Source organism: Pseudophryne corroboree, chromosome 2 (assembly GCF_028390025.1).
Source record: "Pseudophryne corroboree isolate aPseCor3 chromosome 2, aPseCor3.hap2, whole genome shotgun sequence".
Classification (NCBI taxonomy): domain Eukaryota; kingdom Metazoa; phylum Chordata; class Amphibia; order Anura; family Myobatrachidae; genus Pseudophryne; species Pseudophryne corroboree.
In genome coordinates, this window is record NC_086445.1 from 228,756,967 (window position 1) to 228,778,840 (window position 21,874).

Genomic DNA, 21,874 nt, shown 5'->3' on the forward strand with positions numbered 1-21,874 from the left:
TCCTATACACAGTACTCATTCTCTGCACACAACTGATACACACTCCTATACACAGTACTCATTCTCTGCACACAACTGATACACACTCATATACACAGTACTCATTCTCTGCACACAACTAATACAATTTGAATGTTACATAAATAAATACAAACACCTGTTAATACACTGAGAGCTGTTATAACCTAGATCATATAAATCTAAACCACATCGTCTAGATAATTATGAAAATAAGTGTGGCTTGTTGAGGTTTTCTGGATGGGGTGGATTGGATACACAATGGAAAGATATGGTTTATCCATCCATGTGCCCAGAGAACACAGCAAACACAGACTTCCCAGGCTTGATATCTTGTTTATGGGGCTCATTTAGGTTGGATCGCAAATAACGATCCAACCGGCACTTTTACGATCGCCCCGCGGGTGCATGCGCAGGGCCCGGAGGCGGCACATTGCGGGGGCGCAGCGGCAGCCGAACGGGGGAGGGGGGGGCGTGATCACAAAAATGGTGGCAGGCTGCACGGGCAGGAGGCTACCCTATTTTTAGCAATCACTCTTAAATTGCAGTGTGACTGCTCAAGGAGACGGAGGGAGCGGTTAGCATGCTGGGCGGCCTTGCCCTGCAATGGGCGACCCCCAACATGCAATCAAAAGGATTGCAAATTCTACTACTTAGCAGAACATGCAATCCTTACTGAATCGGGTCCTATGGTCACAGTTCCAGGAAAGAGACATTTGTAGTTTCAGTAGCTGGTGGGGAGGGAACGTTTTGCTGAAAACTAGTAATAAAATAAATATAATAATCTGAACAAGGACATTTTACCATTATTATCCAATGAAATTGGTTACTTTAAGTTGCTGTTTATGTAACAGGCTAGACATGCATGGACAAAATTAATTCTTATTGTTAGCAATACTTCCACATTCAATATATTATTTAGTTTCCCTATGGGGCATGCCATAAAACAAATGTATTTTCAGAAGCACCGAAAAAGTCAGCATGAATGAAATCTGATACAACAGCCAATAAGGAATGGAAAAATAAACATCTTTCATAGCAGGTCCAGAATACAGATTTAAAATGTTCAATATATAAAACAATCTGCCTCTATTCCAGAGGATCAGCCATAGACTCCATTTTGCAATGAGACTTACGTGCAGGAAACTTTCCCACTGTTTATGTTGCATTTTCCATATACGCATCGAGTGCACCAGTGTTTCTCACAGCGGCTGCCTTCATACAGCGGAGAACAGCGGCAGTTCTTAGTCCCGTTAGCACTAAGCTGGCAGACTCCTCCATTCTCACAGTAGTCAGAACACTTTCCTTCAGAAGAGAACTCTTATGTTAGATTCTAGAGCACTTACAGCCTGGTCACACACAGAATTACACTTAGATAAACGACTTGCTTACAAATAAATAAGTGCATTGCAACGGTCAGCATTAATAAAATGATAGCAAATAATACGATTATGAGACTGCATGTCCTGCCCTGAGTTGTAGGTTTCTGCACTGAATGTGTCAGTGTTACAGCTCTATTTCTCAAAGATCAAAATACCCTACATCTAGCGAAAAAAATGTACCGGAGATATTGTGCCACCGCCACCATATCCATTAATGGGTTACAGTCACTGGCCTTTCTAAAAAAAAAAAGATCAAGGTCATACTAGTACAACTGTAATCCTTTTTCCGTTATCCCCAATTCAGGATGAATGTTAACATGTTTTAGAATCACCACTCCTTTCTCGACCCAAAACGCCTGCAGCCTGTCAATCAGCCTGCAGCTTAGGTGGCACTGCTTGTGGTCTCACAGACAGAGCTCTGAACATGTGTAGATCTCACAATTAGGCCCCTGGCCGGTATCAGCAAGGCAGCCGGGTATCTTTCCGCCGCCCTAGCAATGTTTTATGGATAAACTGCCATGGTAAGTAAATTGCTATTGCTGCAATGGAAATCCAGCCTGCTGAAAGCAGCATCGGTAAAGGCTTCTAAAGGCCAGTACTCACGGCCCGATTTGGGAGAGATGTGTGCTGAGCGAACCGCTCAGAGCACACATCTCTCCCGGCGCTCAGCACAGCGCGATCTGTGCTGAGCGTGCGGAGGGAGACGGGGGGGCGCTCATTTCACCCAGCGGGTGAAGTGAGCGACCCGCTAGATTAGCCTGCATGCAGGCCAATCTAGCAGCAGCGATAGCGATGTGCGGGGCCGCGCATCGCTATCGCTGAGGGGGCTACACACGGAGCGATGTTGCTGAAAATCTAAGCAATCTAGTCAGATTGCCTAGATTATCGCTCTGTGTGTACCCCCCTTTAGGATGCCTCCTGAATTCAAATGAATCCAAGAGACGCTTTATCCCGAGAGCTGCAGCAGGTGCTAGATCCCAAACTCCTGATTTACTGTAACATCTTTGAATTGGTGTTCTGGGTAACAGCCCTTTAAAGACCTTTTTCAGGGCAAACATCACTACTATTAAGTATCCTGTTCCTTTGAGATGCCTAGGCCTTCTATATTCCCATAGATAGGTCACCATTCCCTTGAGCTGTTTTAAGACCTGCATTCCAAGTCTGCGCTTCGTTTACTACCCACAGCAGTCCTGATTCAAAGTGTGTGTCTGGGAGGATCCAGCCAGAGTAATAAGTTATATGATGCAGTGGCATCAGCTACACACATTACCCAAGAGCTAGCAGTTCCAGGTGCACATAAATAAGCACGGTGGTAGCAGTAACCATGCTTTTACAATGGAGACAGCATGTTGGTGCTCTATAGCATTATAAAAAGTGGCAAAGTAAGCCAACCCTGGCAAAAACACATTGCTATATCTGAAGATTCAGGCTATGCGCTTGGCTAGCGCAAAGACTGCCCCAACTGAATATGATTGCCATTTCCAATTACTGCCTCACCTGAGATGGTTTAAAAAGTGGTTAATTTGGCAGATGAATAGTCGTGCACATTTTTAACCCCTTGCAACTAGTTAGAATTTCCATCCTTTCATTTTAATGTTACATATGTAATGAATGAATTGCACTATTGCACATATACCATATTTAGCATGGTGCAAAAGTGCTAATATAGGCTAGCCACCACAAAGATGGAGGATCAAGCCTTACGGTATTGACACTTGTCTCCAATGTAGTCAGCGGGACAGCGGCAGTTTGGCTGATTTCCTATGTTCACAGAGCATGTGGCATTGTTTTCACAGTAGTCCGGAGTACACACTTGCTGAAGACATGTAGGACCAGTAAACCCAGTGGCACATCTGCATGTTGGTATGCCTAGGAGATAGGGAGAAAAAAAATTCAGAAGGTTTTAGGTCAGCACACCCAAGTACAGAGTATACCTGAGGGGTTGCAGTTATGTGAACGGCGGTCAGGAGACCACTGGTCACAATATGGTGGTCACCTGACCGCTGGTCACGCTTACACAACCCATATCTGAGAAATGTTAGCATTTAAGAGTACAAATAAGCGTGGAGAAAGAAGGAGAAGGGCAGCTGAATGTTTGTGGAGACCAAGAGAAAGCAACAAGGTAAAAAAGAACGACCTCATTAATATAATGGAGCGTACTTTATTGCTGGCAGTAATTTACCCCAGCTAATAGGATATTCCCCATTATCTCTTCGGAGCACGCACTATTTGTGTGCCCGTGTCATTCTCCCGTTTCGTTACCTGTGTGTGATGGGGCACAATTTCCTCCATTCTTACAGTAGTCCCGACACTGATCAATTTCACACCTCTCTCCATGATAACTAGGTGAACAGCGGCACTTAGGTTGTTTTCTGGCATTCAGGAAACACTGCCCTCCATTCAAACACTCAAGACTGCATGCATCAGGGATGGGTTCTAAATACAGATGCAAGAGAACATTTCATAAGATACAAATACAGAAAGATCCATTCATATAGATTTGTGTTCACTTGTCTCCCCACTTACCGTCAGGTGACTGAGTAGGAGATGGGATGAGCTTGCATGTACCATTGTCCAGTCTTCTCCCATTCGGACATGTGCAAACTGGTCCACTAGGACTCAACAAGCACAGCCACTCGCACTTCTTCCGATCACATGGATTTGTCACTAAGGACAAACAGATCAAACCATTATTTATAAAGTATATATCGTATTAGTAACATTTGAATTTATACAAAGCCGCAAAAGGTTCCACAGCACAGTAACACATAACACATTGCAAAAGTACAAACATAACTTCCATCTATACATAATTACAGTGCTTAAATTACATAATCACATGGAGGACACAAAGGGGAGAGAACCCTGTCATTGGATCTTACAATCTATTAGATATAGGGCGGTATTCAATTATTTTCACCCCTTCCACACCCATCCTGTTTCTGCTGACGGGCATGGTATAATAATTTCAGCTCACTACCCCCTAGGGTAGCGAGGGCGCCCAACCCTTTACGCAGATAAAACCTGATTACTATGGGCGCGATAACAGGGATCACTTTAGAAAGAAGATTGGGTGCGATATATATAACTTGAATACCACCTATATAGTGAGAAGGGAAAACAGATGAGGAAAGCAGGGACTTTTGCCCAACATATAAATATATATCGGATTGACAGACAAACAGTATATTAACATCATGGTACCAGATACCACAGGACACTTTCAGAGGTCTTGTAGAGTCCAAAGAAGGCATACCATTATAGAGCAGTATTAGTAACCTAATTATAATATTGCTGCAAGGTGGAGCTGCCACGTATCGGCCTTTATTGCTCCACCACATACCATGATTGGATTAAGATCCAAGGCAACACCCTCAACTCTTAATCAGTTTCCTCAAACCTTTCTTGGGCAATCAATCCAGTGTAGTAGGAGACATTTTCCTGCTGAAAAGGCCAATCCCATTGGAAAATACTGTTGCCATGAAAGGATCTGCAACAATGTTTAAGTACATGGTACAGATGTGTCCTCATACATCACTGCTGCAGTCATGCCAAACAGACCAATTCGGGGGGGGGCAGGACCAGTGAAACACTGCCAATGTTGGGCATCTTTTTTGCGCCGTTCCTGGTGACAGTGCATTTTAGTCACAACTCAATGTGACACATATGCACCAGTATAGTGTGCTGATAAAGTCACACACAATATTTAAGTGTTGCATAACAAATTAATCGGCACCATCTCCTTGTGCATCATAGTTGCACTGCGTTCGTCAAAAAAGAAATGCCAAATGCTGGCAGAGTTGACCCGGACCTGGCAGCTCATGATGTATGGTGTATTGAGGATAGATGTATAAGGACACGTGTGCGTGTCAAATTAATGTCCATATGAATAGCAGAACCCAGTGTTTCCTAGCAGAACATTGTCAAAGCATCACAATTCCTCCAATAGCTTGCCTCTTCCCCACAATCTATGCAGGTGCCATCTTTTCCCTAGGACAATACACCCAACACTGGAGTATTAAAGGAAGCCTTTATTGCGAATCTGAGCCCCTGTATTATTGCTGAATCTCCCCATTATTTCAGCAATCCATAGCAATGTCCCAGTTGTTACCTTCAGGTTGCTTGTGCTGGTGGTGCAGAACCACGTCAGTAGCATGATTTATTCCCCACGTGAGGTTGGTCACTGGGCCGTGTCCAAACTTGTGCACTTTAAACACTATATTGTTTATGTATGTTACTCCAAAGATGTAATCCTCAAATATGTCAATGCTAAATGGATGGGCCAGACCTGTGACAAAATAGGAGAATAAATTATTGTTCTTGGAAAAAATAGGATTATGGTACTTAACAGATCAATCCTTTTCTTCGAATCCACAGGGGGCACTGGAGTACTCTTGGGATATTGATGGGGCGTAGCTGGGATAGGCACATTTAAATATTTATATTAGTAACGGCCCACCCCCGCCATACTCCCATAGAGACTTCAGTATTTTTCTGGGCTTCAGTCGGGAAGGTACAAGTGGAAAACAAATGCACATGAAATTACCACCAACTAGAAATGCAGTGTCCAGGGCGCAAGTTCATCCCAGTTGCCCGGAGGCAAGATAAATATCGGTGTGTGCCCCCCCCCATACTTAGATAAATATATTCATGTATCTGGCGTGGATAGATCCATTTGCTCCTATACAGGAAGCATGAGAATTCTAATTATATGACGTTATGTGTAATTGTCAGAAAAGTAGCTTCATATACTGTAGTTAGAATGCTCATATTTTCTATACAGGAGCAAACCGCTTCATCAGTGAGGTGTCTGCTTTCAGTGTAAGAGGTCGTGGATTCTAATCCTGGGTTTGACGCTTGTAAAATTTGTATCTACAGTATAATAAAGTGGGTGTGATTTGTAAGGTGCAGGGACCTGTGAGGAAGTCGACCACTGAAAAGATAGCAGCAGCTATCAATTAACTTAATTCAATGAAGTCGCAGAATGGGAGGAGAGGTGCCCCCCATTCAGAGCAGGAGCCCGGCGACAGATGACTCTGTTGCCTCCCAGAGTTACGCCTCTGGCAGTGTCAGTACCAGTGCTTGCAGGAGTGCTTCCATAATTCTACTACTCACTGAAAAGAACCCTTTGCAGCTACAGATTAAACCAGCTTCTAACTGCAAGGAGTGACAATGGGCATGATGCAGAGGTAAATGTCTCAGGAGCAGTCTCTTATAATGAGATTCCCACTGGCAGATCAGCTGCTTGCATGAGACGATAGAGCATCAGAAGAACATCGGTTGCACCATCGGACATTTCAGCAACCCTGCGGTTGCGCAGAACAGCCTTCACAATCAGAGAGGGTATTTACCAACCATTCCATGGAAGGAAATTCCATCACTTCATATATATATTTTTATTATTATCAGACATGTATGCTAATATTGTACATTTATATCACTTTACTTGACATTGATATTTTTGATTGTCACATATATGTGCACATGGCTGCATGTGTCTGCTGAGTGCCATATGTTGATGCCTAAATGTTTTTGTATTAAACAAGTGTAACATGTTCGGTGTAGCAGTGACTTTTTTTATTTGATTTTTTAATAACAACAAAAGGGCAGTAACGCAATTGTTACCTTTCTTGTTACTGATCACCACAACAGGGTCTGTTCCATTAAGACGAATACTGCTGATTATAGATAATTTGGCATCAGCCCAGTAAAGGCGCTCATTGTAATAATCCACTGCTAAGCCTGTGAAAGGAGAGTGCAAACAAAGAACACAATGAAATCAAGTCATGCTGAAGACCTTACCACCATCCAAGCTGAACTGCTGCGTGAAGTACTAACCAAGTGTGACTGGTATAACTGCTCATTACACAAAAACATATATATGTAAGAGGAGACATTGGTGAAACTGCAGTGTCATGTAATAACTTTATACAGGTACTGTCAATTCTACTATGGGGTGTATTCAATTAATGTCGGATCCTCTCCGACGGGGAAGATCCGACAGTTCAGTATTCAATGCTGGCCGCAAATGCCCAGTATTTAGACAATGCAGATTCGACTTGTTAACAAGTCGAATCTGCATTACCCTTAAACTGTCGGGAGTAGCCGTTCTTCCGACAGAAACACGTGAATCGGCGACCACGTGGTTTCAACAAGTGCCGGTTTTTCAGACAGTCGGAAAAACGGCACTTGCACTGAATAGGTCGAACGCAAATTCGACCTAATTCTGGTGAAAAGAGACGGCATTTCCGACAGTCGGAAATACCGGCAACAATTGAATACACCCCTATATGTAATATGTACTAATGATTAATACGTCAAGCTTGGTAAGTTCTTATCCTTATATTGTCATAGAACACTTTATAGAATGATGCAAGGAATACTGTCCCCCGAATATCACCCTTCTCTTATCCTGATAGCAGACTAGTATCTTGTAGCACCTACCGGTAGGCCATTGAATGTTGTCCTCTACCAAAGTCTCTCTCATTGTTCCATCCATAGATGCAGTTTCAATTTTTGGTTGGTTACCCCAGTCAGACCAGTACATAGTTCTAAATGAAAAGAGAGGTACCATTTTATAAAATGGGAATTCTGTATACCTAGGTATTAAAATAATAAAAAGGATACAAGTTGTCGATTTTACTCCTGAACAAAATAAGTGTTAGAAAGCCTCAACAAACCGCCATGACAAACCAGTGATACCTGGCTCCTTAATTACTTAGCAATGCGTACAGTATACCTCACTTTCCAGTATACCTCATATTTCCATGCAAACATCCTTTCTTATTCCATGCTTTTATTTTTATTATATTCCTTGTCAAGTTTTTCCAGTTTTCAGCAGTCTCAATACTTACATTTTTATTCTTTATTTCTATGATTTTACTTGCCCAGTTCTATTTGTGCTGCAGGATTGGGTCATAAAACCATGAGACTCAGAGATCTATTTACTAAGCATTGGAGAGAGATTAAGTACCAAGCAGCTCCTGTCATTTATCAAACCCAGCCTGTAACATGGCAGGTAGGAGCTGATTGGCTGGTACTTAATTACTGAATCTCTCTCCAATGCTTAGTACGTACATAGACCCCCGTAAGCTATTTTAAAATATTCTACTAAAGTTTTCATTTTTCTCTATTCTATGAATCTGCTCTGGAAAATATTAACAGGTGACCAAACATTGAGCACATTATTCATTACCCCCTTAAAGGATCCACCACTATGGCATGGGGTTCATCAATCATGCCAGAGATCAGTGTCTTCCGATGTTCTCCCTTCATCTGAGCCACCTCAATGACATCACGGCCTGAATCCGTCCAATAAAGGTTTCCTGCTACCCAATCAACAGCAATGCCTCTGGGCATCTTCAGGCCAGGGATCTGCAGACAAAAGAGAGGTCAGGCACATATTATACTCCCCAGGTGACCACTCCTGCTGATTATAGGGGATAAAAGCGCCCCTTAAGTTAGATATTACGTTCCACGACCGTCATTAAGCATAAGGTTGCAGGCTACATGACGGAAGTCTGCCTGTAATCCACACTAGTGGACAAACTCACATCCAGATCGGTCACCCCCTCATCGATCTGCCTCTTGTTGCGGTTGGAGGTGGTGGAAGTTAAGGGCCCAAGCAGCTCTAGATAAGAGATCTTTCCCGTGTGCCAGTTGCTCCAGTACATCTTGTTGCCCTTCACATACACGTCCATGGCATCAATGCGCACGTTCTGATCCCCTCTGAATGTCTGCTCATATGCAGAGTTGGGATTGAATGGGTAGACACTTCTGATCTCATTGTCATCAGCAATGTACAGGATTTGGTTTGCCCCTGAGAACAAGAGAATAGAATCAGGCTGCAGAAACACACTAGCAGGAGGACGCAGCTGCAACACCTTCTGCACACGACAGGGGCACTCATGATGCTGCACTGTAGAACTGCATTGCTAATGAGTGGTGGACACAAGTTTTGAGACAGTAACTCATCAACCCAATCAATGGAATACATAGCTATATGCAAAACAACAGTGCACTGTATTAAGGAATAATCAGACAATCACCCCCTCTTACCATCTGCTTTGCAAGTGTGATTCGACTTGATGAAGTTCTTTGCACAGGTGCACAGGTAGGAGCCTTTGGTGTTGTTACAGATCTGTGAGCATGTACCAAATGCCAGGCACTCATTGACATCTAGAAGAAAGTAAGGGGTAATAACAGGAGGTGAGATTCAACTGGAAACACAGTAACTAGGACTCACTATAGACCAGTATCATAGGGACAGGCATCTCATCATGGCCCATTTACTGGAGAGGGGGCGTGCCCAAGCTCAGAAGGGTGGCCACGGGCGCTCTGATGAAGGTGAACTATTATGATTGTGCAGGCACAGGGGGGTTACTCTGGTCCCATGGCTGGCACAGGCCCTCCAGGCCAATCAGTACCCACCACCCTCTCTGCACCTGTGCCTCTCATATGAAATCCTATACATATCATAAAGTGGGGCAAAATGCTTTGTATCCCTCGGAGATGTCAGTGGTTCTTAGTGTACTATAAAAATGTTCCCTCTAGTGTGTGTAGACACTTTACTATTCCAGTTATAATCTCCCAAATTTCCTGTTCCTCATCAGTTTATAACTACAACAATAATTCTTGGGTGGGACGCTCTGAGTCTTCCCACACCATTGTAAAAAAAGATTTTGAAGTACACACATACTGTACTGTTTTCTCCATCTGCAACAGGTGCACACAGATGGTGTGAGCTCACAAAGCCACATTCAACGAGAGGAGAAAACATCTAAGAATACACAGCTGCCTGGATGGCCCTTCTAACTAAGGATGTAGCAATTATCACTACGTAAAAGTTTGCAAAAGTGGGCATAAGGCTGCCATACCTAGTCTGCAGATGCCCCGTAACATTCCACCTAAGAAGTGTGCCACAAGAAAACAGTTGGAAATACTAAAGTATAACAACACTAGCTTGCCAACCTAAATCCTCCAGTGGGCTGGATAGATAGTTCTGCAGACAATAGACAACATCCAAGGACTGAGAAAAAATAAAAAAAATAAAAATAAAGGGGGAGACCAGGAGAAATCTGACCTACCAGGTGAACAGAACAGAACAAAGGAAGGATAGCAGACTAAACCTGGCCCACTGCTTACAAAAATCCTGCACCTTGACCTGTGGCTTAAGGTGCATACACACTGGGCGTTTTTTCCAGTGTGTATGCACAGTGATGATGTGAACATCGCGGGGCGGAAAATCGCACTGTTCATACACACTGAGCGATTTTACCCGGCCCAGCAATGTTCATGGGGGTGAACCGCTTTCCACAGTAGGAGAGAATGAGGACCAAAGTGGATATAAGCAACTCCATTAATAGCAGTGTGGGGCAATATGGGGAATCCACCAGATGGCAGCGGAAGCTTTCCCACATAAAATGCAAATCTATGTAAATACTGTAAGTGCAGGTTCCTGTACACAGCAGTAGATGTATTCTACAATGCCCTGTCTACTAAAGGTGAAACTACCTGCATCCACCTACTGCAGCGGGAGAACTATGTATCATTAACAGAATTGTTTTTGTACCTTTGACATTTACATTATTTCATTTCTATGTACTGCCAAGAAGAGATTAGCAATGTTCGTGCCGCAGAAGAGCACAATTTTTGAGTGAAAAGTTCCAGTAGGACTAATGGAGCATTTTGCTTCTCCGCACAATGTCATTTTGTAGTGTCTTTGTGAATTTGCAGAAATTCTAGTCTAAGAATAGCTCTGGGACAATCCATTCATTCTGCAACAAGGTCACATTCCAGCAGTGAAACAAGTGATATGGTGCAGACAGAAGCAAAGACAGATCATTTTTGACAGAAGAGTTACAGTACGAAGACTGTGCTCATCTAACACTGTACTTCAACTGAATAATGACTAAGGCTAAAATAAAAGCTGCGTTATATACAAAAAAAAGTCTAATATTCACTAATGTCGAGGTCAATTTGAATATAAAGTATTACTACTTGTAGCTGAAGGTGGCTAAATGTGACTGTTGTGTCCTTCACTAGGATAGCTGAGAGGAAATCCGCTGTGTAGAGGAAATTATCTCCCCTCACAATCAATTATTTTCTCACAGCTTTCAGTTTTGATTAGCTCTTGAAAAACTCCTGCTGTATTGTTCTCTCTGTATTGTATTGCAGCTGAAAACAATAGATGAAAGGCTTATGCTAATAAACCTTGGTGCACCTAGGTGCAGCAGAAAAGGCTAGATGAGCGTGTCTCCATCTGTACGTCTAAAAAAAGGTTATTACCAACTCTCCTATATAAGACCACTTTGTACAGATTTATCTTCACTTAGCCTCAGTATTGCATGAGACGCTGGGGTGACGGAAATGCTCAGAGACTTACAGCGTACCGTTTATCTTTACATTTGGTGTCTTATTCTCAGCACAGCAACGCCACTAAAAGTGTACTACAGATGCTGGGCCGCACAGAAATTAGTATTAAACACGTACAAAGCTGCAGATGACAGACACACAATGGATTCTGGAGCGAGAAAAAGATGCGGCCTCTGCAACATAGCACTTCCTATACAGATTCAAACACATTTGCACACAGATGTACATATATCACACATAAAATTGTTCAGTGCAGTCTAGCAATGTAGTTTGGTCGCTTCCAGGTGTTTTATTTATGTGACTAAGATGCACACTTTGAGTGAAAAAGGCAGATGCCTGGCCGAGATGTGTGCGGGCAGGGCTGCTTGGCGAGACTGAAGCCGCAGTGTATGAGGACATGTGTATTTCTATATTAGAAGTCAGGCATCAGGTTAGAGCATAGTGTACTGAAAGTAGTAAGTAAACAATCATATACTGGTTATTATTACCGGGGAAACAAGCAAAGGTTTATCAGCTTGTCCTTACCTCTGCATGCATTGCTGCCTGGAATCTTCTGGAAACCCTCTTTACAAGTGCAGTACACACTGGTTGCTGTCTGGATGCACTTCATCTCCTCTCCACAAACTGTGCTATTTTCATGGCAGCCATAGTTTTGAACATCTGTCAGATTAGACAATACGGAACATTAATCCAATGGCACTGATTTCTGACACAGTTGCCAAATTGTGGGGTCTATGTACTAAGACTTGAGAGAGACAAAGTGGACGGAGATAAAGTACCAGCCAATCAGCTCCTAAATGCTTGATGATCGGTACTTTATCTCTCTCTCCAAGGCTAAGTATATAGGCCCCCTTGCTTCTAATAATATACTTTAAATGAATTCCATGTGACTGAAGTAGAGTTCTTCATACAACTGGCACTAAAATAAATGTGTTTATCAGATCAAGTGAAGTCATACCGAACCACATGTTCCAGCAGCATTGAAGCTTTATTCTAATATTTTGCTTCAAATGTCAACATATTACAGTACTGAAGCCTTATTACATAAAGCATATGCCCTTCTATTGTGGTATGGTTTATAATGGCTTCATGTTTATCATATTTAGGCAGTAACATAATTAAATGGGTTAAAATAAGATTTTAAACCTACCGGTAAATCTTTTTCTCCTAGTCCGTAGAGGATGCTGGGCACTCCGTTAGGACCATGGGGTATAGACAGGCTCCGCAGGAGACATGGGCACTATAAAGACTTTAGATGGGTGTGCACTGGCTCCTCCCTCTATGCCCCTCCTCCAGACCTCAGTTAGAGAACTGTGCCCAGAGGAGACGGACAGTACGAGGAAAGGATTTTTGTTAATCTAAGGGCAAGATACATACCAGCCCACACCAACCACACCGTACAACTTGGAACATACGAACCAGTTAACAGTATGAAACAAAACAGCATCAGCCAGAGACTGATCAAAACCGTAACATAACCCTTATGTAAGCAATAACTATATACAAGTCTTGCAGAATTTAGTCCGCACTGGGACGGGCGCCCAGCATCCTCTACGGACTAGGAGAAAAAGATTTACAGGTAGGTTTAAAATCTTATTTTCTCTTACGTCCTAGAGGAAGCTGGGGACTCCGTAAGGACCATGGGGATTATACCAAAGCTCCAGACTGGGCGGGAGAGTGCGGATGACTCTGCAGCACCGATTGAGCAAACATGAGGTCCTCCTCAGCCAAGGCATCAAACTTGTAGAATTTAGCAAAAGTGTTTGGACCCGACCAAGTAGCCGCTCGGCAAAGTTGCAATGCCGAGACACCTCGGGCAGCCGCCCAAGAAGAGCCCACCTTCCTAGTTGAATGGGCCTTTACCGAATTTGGTACCGGCAATCCAGCCGTAGAATTAGCCTGCTGGATCGTGTTACAGATCCAGCGAGCAATAGTCTGCTTAGAAGCAGGAGCGCCAACTTTGTTGGCCGCATACAGGACAAACAGTGCCTCTGTTTTCCGAACTCGAGCCGTCCTGGCTACATACATTTTTAAGGCCCTGACTACATCAAGGGACTTGGAATCCTTCAAGTCCCCCGTAGCCACAGGCACCACAATAGGTTGGTTCATATGAAATGACAAAACCACCTTAGGCAGAAATTGAGGAAGAGTTCTCAACTCTGCTCGATCCACATGGAAAATCAGATAGGGGCTCTTGTGAGACAAAGCCGCCAATTCGGACACCCGCCTTGCAGATGCAAAGGCCAGCAACATGACCACTTTCCAAGTGAGAAATTTTAATTCAACTGTTTGAAGAGGTTCAAACCAGTGTGATTTTAGGAACTGTAACACCACGTTAAGGTCCCATGGTGCCACTGGGGGCACAAAAGGAGGCTGGATGTGCAGTACTCCGTTCACAAAAGTTTGGGAGAGAAGCCAATTCCTTCTGAAAGAATATTGATAGGGCCGAAATCTGTACCTTAATAGAGCCTAACTTTAGGCCCATATCCACTCCTGTTTGTAGAAAGTGGAGAAAACGGCCCAGGCGGAAATCTTCCGTAGGAGCATTCTTGGCTTCACACCAAGATACAAACTTCCTCCAGATACGGTGATAGTGTTTCGCCGTCACCTCCTTCCTAGCCTTTATCAGAGTAGGGATGACATCCTCCGGAATACCTTTCCCAGCTAGGATTCGGTGTTCAACCGCCATGCCATCAAACGTAACCGCGGTAAGTCTTGGAACACGTAGGGCCCCTGCTGCAACAGGTCCTCCCTGAGAGGAAGAGGCCACGGATCTTCTGTGAGCATGTCCTGAAGGTCTGAATACCAGGCCCTTCGAGGCCAATCTGGAACAATGAGTATTGTCTGCACTCTTTTTCGCCTTATGATTCTTAATATTTTTGAGATGAGTGGAAGAGGAGGGAACACATAGACCGACTGAAACACCCATGGTGTCACCAGGGCGTCTACCGCTACTGCCTGAGGGTCCCTTGACCTGGCACAATATCTCCAAAGCTTCTTGTTGAGGCGTGACGCCATCATGTCTATTTGAGGAAGTCGCCAACGACTTGTTATCTCTGCAAAAACTACTTGATGAAGTCCCCACTCTCCTGGATGGAGATCGTGTCTGCTGAGGAAGTCTGCTTTCCAGTTGTCCACTCCCGGAATGAAGACTGCTGACAAAGCGCTTACGTGATTTTCCGCCCAGCGAAGAATCCTGGTGGCTTCCGCCATTGCCACTCTGCTCCTTGTCCCGCCTTGGGGGTTTACATGAGCCACGGCTGTGACGTTGTCTGATTGAATCAGCACCGGTAGGCCGCGAAGAAGATTCTCCGCTTGTCGTAGACTTTTGTATATGGCCCTCAATTCCAGTACGTTGATGTGTAGACAAGCCTCCTGGCTTGACCATAGTCCCTGAAAATTTCTTCCTTGTGTGACTGCTCCCCATCCTCGCGTCCGTGGTCACCAGAACCCAGTCTTGAATGCCGAACCTGCGACCCTCGAGAAGGTGAGTACTCTGCAGCCACCACAGGAGAGACACCCTGGCCCTGGGGGACAGACTTATTTTCCGATGTATTTGTAGATGGGACCCCGACCACTTGTCCAGAAGGTCCCACTGAAACGTCCTCGCATGGAACCTGCCGAAGGGGATGGCCTCGTAGGTCGCCACCATTTTTCCCAGTACTCGAGTGCATTGATGGACTGACACTCTTTTTGGTTTTAGCAGGTCCCTGACCATGTTCTGGAGTTCCTGGGCTTTTTCCATTGGGAGAAAAACCCTCTTCTGTTCCGTGTCCAGAATCATGCCTAAGAAAGATAGCCGAGTCGTTGGAATCAACTGTGACTTTGGTAGATTTAGAATCCAGCCATGCTGCTGCAGCACTCTCAGGGAGAGCGACACGCTTTTCAGCAACGGATCTCTTGATCTCGCTGTTATCAGGAGATCGTCCAAGTACGGGATAATTGTGACTCCCTACCTGCGCAGGAGCACCATCATTTCCGCCATTACCTTGGTGAAAATCCTCGGGGCCGTGGAAAGCCCAAACGGCAACGTCTGAAACTGGTAATGACAGTCCTGTACAGCGAATCTCAGGTACGCCTGATGAGGGGGATATATGGGGACATGAAGGTATGCATCCTTTATGTCTAGTGACACCATAAAATCCCCCCTTCCAGGCTGGAGATAACTGCCCGGAGCGATTCCATCTTAAATTTGAACTTTTTCAAGTACAGGTTTAGGGATTTTAGATTCAGAATGGGTCTGACCGAGCCATCCAGTTTCGGGACCACAAACAGAGTTGAATAGTACCCCTTCCTCTGTTGGACTAGGGGAACCTTGATAATCACTTGCTGTTGACACAGTTTTTGAATTGCAGCTAAAACTATTTCCCTGTCTGGGAGAGAAGCTGGTAAAGCCGATTTTAAATATCCGCGAGGAGGCACCTCTTCGAATTCCAGCTTGTAGCCTTGGGATACAATTTCCATCGCCCAAGGATCCACGTCTGACTGAACCCAGACCTGGCTGAAGAGTCGAAGACGTGCCCCCACCGGCGCGGACCCCCGGAGCCCCAGCGTCATGCGGTGGATTTAGTAGAAGCCGGGGAGGACTTCTGCTCCTGGGAACTAGCCGTAGCAGGCATTCTTTTCCATCTACCTTTACCTCTGGCGAGGAAGGAAGAGCCCCGACCTCTTCTGGACTTATGCGACCGAAAGGACTGCATCTGATATTGTGGTGTTTTCTTTTGCTGTGGGGGAACATAAGGTAAAAAAGTAGATTTACCCGCGGTAGCTGTGGAAACCAGGTCCGCGAGACCCTCCCCAAATAAAACCTCACCCTTGTAAGGCAAAACTTCCATATGTCTCTGAGTCGGCATCACCCGTCCATTGGCGGGTCCACAGGGCTCGCCTAGCAGAAATTGCCATGGCGTTGGCTCTTGAACCTAACAGCCCAACGTCTCTCGCAGCATCTCTCATATATAAGGCTGCGTCTTTAATGTGACCCAAGGTCAATAAAATGCTATCCCTATCTAGGGTATCAATGTCAGATGACAAGTTATCTGCCCATGCTGCTACTGCGCTACATACCCAAGCCGACGCTATTGCCGGTCTGAGCAAGGCACCCGTATGTGCATACATTGATTTTAAGGTAGTTTCCTGTCTGCGATCAGCAGGATCCTTGAGGGCTGCCGTGTCTGGAGACGGTAGCGCCACCTTTTTGGACAAGCGCGTCAAAGCCTTGTCCACCCTGGGTGAGGATTCCCACCATAACCTGTCCTGTGCGGGGAAAGGATACGCCATAAAAATCCTCTTGGGAATCTGCAGTTTCTTGTTTGGAGTTTCCCAAGCCTTTTCAAATAACGCGTTCAGCTCATGAGATGGGGGAAAGGTTACCTCAGGCTTCTTTTCCTTAAACATGCATACCCTCGTGTCAGGGACAGAGGGGTCCTCTGTGATATGCAAAACATCTTTTATTGCAATAATCATATAATGAATACTTTTGGCCACCCTTGGGTGTAACCTCGCATCATCGTAGTCGACACTGGAGTCAGAATCCGTGTCGGTATCAGTGTCTGCTACTTGGGACAGGGGACGTTTTTGAGACCCTGGAGGGCCATGTGATACAGCCAAAGCCATGGATTGACTCCCTGTTTTTTCTCTGGACTCTGCTTTGTCCATTCTCTTATGTAATAAAGACACATTTGCATTTAAAACATTCTACATATCCAACCAATCAGGTGTCGGCGTCACCGACGGAGACACCACAATCATCTGCTCTACCTCCTCCTTAGATGAGCCTTCCGCTTCAGACATGCCGACACACACGTACCGACACCCCCACACACTCATGGATAGATATATATATATATATATGGAGACAGTCCCCCCAATAAGGCCCTTTGGAGAGACAGAGAGAGAGTATGCCAGCACACACCCAGCGCCACCGGACACTGGAATAAAATCCCAGTCAGTACAGCGCTTTTATATAAATATACTCACTGCGCCAAATAAATGTGCCCCACCCCTCTTTTTTGCCCTCTGTACATGTGTTTAGCAGGGGAGAGTCCGGGGAGCCAGCTTCTCTGCAGCGTGGAGAAAAGTGGAGAAAATGGCGCTGGTTAGTGCTGAGGGATGAAGCTCCGCCCCCTCAACAGCGGGCTTCGATCCCGCTCAAATCTTTATACTGGTGGGGGTTTTTGCAATATACTGCCCAGGGCGCCCCCCCTGCGCCCTGCACCCATACAGTGCCACCAGTGTGTGTGTAAATGCGGGAGCAATGGCACGCAGCGTTACTGCTGCGCGGTACCTCATTGAAGATCTGAAGTCTTCTGCCGCCTTTGAAGTCTTCTTTCTTCTCATACTCACCCGGCTTCTATCTTCCGGCTCTGCGAGGAGGACGGCGGCGCGGCTCCGAGACGAACGGCGAGGGTGAGACCTGCGTTCCGACTCCCTCTGGAGCTAATGGTGTCCAGTAGCCTAAGAAGCAGAGCCTATCACTTAAGTAGGTCTGCTTCTCTATCCTCAGTCCCACGATGCAGGGAGCCTGTTGCCAGCAGTGCTCCCTGAAAATAAAAAACCTAACAAAAGTCTTTTACAGAGAAACTCAGTAGAGCTCCCCTGTAATGCACCCAGTCTCCTCTGGGCACAGGATCTAACTGAGGTCTGGAGGAGGGGCATAGAGGGAGGAGCCAGTGCACACCCATCTAAAGTCTTTAGAGTGCCCATGTCTCCTGCGGAGCCCGTCTATACCCCATGGTCCTTACGGAGTCCCCAGCATCCTCTAGGACGTAAGAGAAAACCTATTCAGCTCTTACAGGGGGTCATTCAGACCTGATCGCTAGGGTGCATTTTTTGCATCCCTGCGATCAGGTAGTTGCCGCCTACAGGGGGAATTCACTGTGCAGGGGTGCGATCGCATGTGCAGGAGAGCTGCACAAACAGAAGTTTGTGAAGTCTCTGCACAGCCCAGGACATAATCAGCCGATGCCATGATCAGGGCCGGAGCTGATGCCACGATTCCTCGAACAAAACGTCTGGTCCCTCCTGCGTTTTTCTGGACACTCCCTGAAAACAGTCAGTTGCCACCCACACTCGCCCTCTTCCTGTCAATCTTCTTGCGATCGCCAGTGTGATCTGATTTTTCGCACCATCCTGTCGCTTCCCGGTGCTGCGGACCATTGCGCCTATGCATTGCGGTGCATATGCAGTTCAGACCTGATCGCATGCTTGTCAAAAATGCACAGCAGCGATCAGGTCTGGCTTAACCCCCCAGTACGAGACACAAAGTATGCTACCCACTGACTACCTAGCCCCATACGCAACTGACTTATTATGGTCAGGATATCCTCAGCATGTGGATATGGGTACCCACAGGTATGTGCCCTAAATATGCTTAGCAGGAGGAAAAGTGCATGTCCATTAATTACCTTTCTGCTGCTACACTTCATTATAGCAAACATTGATAGTGTGAGATTAGTTGTCTTTCTGTGGAAAGCTCTAATGATTCAAATGCAGTGCTATTAATCCAGACGGAAATGCTTTTGGTCAGTGAATAATTAGAAGAGAAAGATTTAAGCTTTTATGTGGCTATACTGGCAACACCCTGGCATGTAGTGGAGGTGACCAGCACTTCAGTAGAACTGACACACACTTACTAGTAGGACAGGTTTCTTCATCTGAACCATCTCCACAGTCATCGAACAGGTCACACAGAAGGGTGTTGCTGATGCACTTGTTGTTTTTACACAGGAACTCCACTTTATCCACATCACAACTCTGCGCATTGTGAAAGTCTAAAGGGGCAAATGGAAAAGTGACATTGTTCAAATCAGGTCTCTTTTTAAGGCATTAACAATATTTCCTAAATGCACATATGGAAAGTCTAAGCTGATACAAGTATAGACTGTAGCAAATGGATTTCTCCCTATTTATGTGCTAACTAGCGAAGGAGATATGTCTATAAGTAGTTACACTGAGGAATAACTCCTGACCTGGGAGATACCTTTCTCTGGGTGTACAAATGCTATGTAACAGTCTCCAGATACTGTAGTATACTGCTTTTATAATTAAACCATGTTGACAGGCTTTATGTTGATATTTGTTCGTGACTGCTATATTACTCAACCTTATTACAGGGTCTTTTGTGTTTAAGGTTAGCTAAAAAAGAAAAACTACATTGTACAACTTCAAATACAGATGTGTCCTCATACATGTAGCTTCAATACACCACGCAGAGCGAGATACCTGGCGTGAGGGAGACGCCAGATCCGGTACAACTCTGCTAACGTCTGGCATCTTTTTTTGGCAAAAGTGAATCTTCGTTGCAATGCGATACGACTAGGACACACCAGGAGATGGATTCATTTGCTATGTGACACTTGCATATTGTGTGTGATACGGAGTCTGTATACGGAGCAAAATGGAACCTGTATTGGAGAAAAGCTGCAACTACTAAATTGTAGCATTCCGTATACAGATTCAGAGACTCAGTCGCACACAGATATACAAGTGTTGCATAGCAAATTAATCAGCATAGTCTCCTGGTGCAGTGTAGCCACATTGAGACTTTAGGTGCATTTTCAGTAAACAAAGATGCACAAAGAGACCCAAGCGCTAGCAGTGCCTCACAGGACCTGGCATACAGAGAGGGGATGGTTGGTGCGACTGCAGCAATGATGTATGAGGACACATCTGTAGCCTGGAGAACATTACTACATCCCTCCAGCTTCTAGCACATGTATATTATTTGACTGCTAGAAAAACAGGGAACGCCATCACCAATTCATACAACCACTTATGGAACAAACACTTTTTAGTTTATTCCACTTCCATTCAGCATTTGGTATAAATCAAATAACTACTTCCCACACTATAGCTTTTATTTAACTTACCACAATTCTCTTCATCTGTGCCATCTCCACAGTTATCGATCCCATCACAGACCCGTGCTGTGCTCAGACAGACGCGGTCATTCCTGCAGCGGAACTGTCTGTACGGAGGACAAGTGAACCTCACTGGTAGAGACACCAAGAGAAAATGATGGACCATCAATGCATAACATCAAGCAGAACACGGATGGTTTGTAATTATTCCTTTTACAATATAGGAAAATGCAACTGTATATTTAGAGCAGTATACACATACAACCCAAGTAAATGGATTTCATAAATCCTTTTCCATCAATACCACTGAGGGGCACAGACATCACTCTGGGGAAGGCGCAGCACCACACGCAGGAAGCAGGGTACTCTACCTCCTTCTCACAGATACTTAGCTTAACGCCTACCCCTACCAAGCAGACCAGCTTTCATTAGCAAAGAGAAGACCGGTAACAGTACAAGAGCCTGCACAGGTAAACCACAACAGAACACATTCCTAAAGGGACACTGGGTGTATAGGTCTGTGACCCCAATTGGCTTCAGAGAAAGAATGTAGCTCAAAGTAAGGTAAGTTAAAAAATCTATTTTTCTCTTTCAGCCATCTAGGAGAAATAGACACCACTCTAGGGATATCCCAAAACCTTTAATTAGGGAAAGAAGTACAGTAAAGAGACCACTGTCTGCCATACCTTCCTCCCAAGGCCCACTACTGATAAAGCAACAATCTTTATCCAACAGTCCAACATACTGTATACAGGAAGAACTTGTGCTCATTCAGATACCTATTCCCAGAGGCCCTCTGCGACCATGACTAGCTAAAGCCTACAGTCCAATACCAAGTTAACTGAAATTATAGAAGGCAACTAGACTGTCTACCTAGTGAATAAGCTTATATAAGATCATGTGGACATAACAAGGACCAGATACCATTTTTGTTACTATTGTGCAAAACTAGGAGAAGAGAGGTCACATAACGAGACATGTGTAGCTTCATTCCTTCTCTCATGAGAGCCAAGGATGGAAAGTCAAAAACAGTCCTAGCAATAATGCAGAATACTAAATATTTCTAAAACAAAATAGATATGTAATTCAGATCTACTTGAGTAATATGAGCCAAGTGGACGATGGTTCGATGGTATTCAAATGATCTTGCTGTAGATACTAAGCTAGATATGGTGGTCTATGGGATAGGACTGATAATCAGTTAACACCAATTATACTGTAAGTGCCATTTTTGGAGAAATG

The 21,874-nt window shown here is 44.7% G+C and overlaps 1 protein-coding gene across 4 annotated transcripts in view; it reads right to left on the minus strand.

The window, feature by feature from the left end:
• The window catches only part of LRP1 (LDL receptor related protein 1), a 486,645-nt gene that overhangs the window by 16,509 nt on the left and 448,262 nt on the right, over positions 1-21,874 (minus strand). For all 4 annotated transcript variants that reach the window (XM_063952427.1, XM_063952428.1, XM_063952429.1 and 1 more), the window contains 13 exons: positions 20,642-20,764; positions 19,406-19,543; positions 12,300-12,434; positions 9,459-9,578; positions 8,954-9,219; positions 8,596-8,774; positions 7,845-7,951; positions 7,026-7,142; positions 5,512-5,688; positions 3,927-4,067; positions 3,663-3,836; positions 3,105-3,269; positions 1,155-1,323 (listed from right to left, as the gene is read on the minus strand). In XM_063952427.1, the coding sequence (XP_063808497.1) occupies positions 1,155-1,323; positions 3,105-3,269; positions 3,663-3,836; positions 3,927-4,067; positions 5,512-5,688; positions 7,026-7,142; positions 7,845-7,951; positions 8,596-8,774; positions 8,954-9,219; positions 9,459-9,578; positions 12,300-12,434; positions 19,406-19,543; positions 20,642-20,764 (2,011 nt within the window). The remainder of the gene's footprint in view (positions 1-1,154; positions 1,324-3,104; positions 3,270-3,662; positions 3,837-3,926; positions 4,068-5,511; positions 5,689-7,025; positions 7,143-7,844; positions 7,952-8,595; positions 8,775-8,953; positions 9,220-9,458; positions 9,579-12,299; positions 12,435-19,405; positions 19,544-20,641; positions 20,765-21,874) is intronic.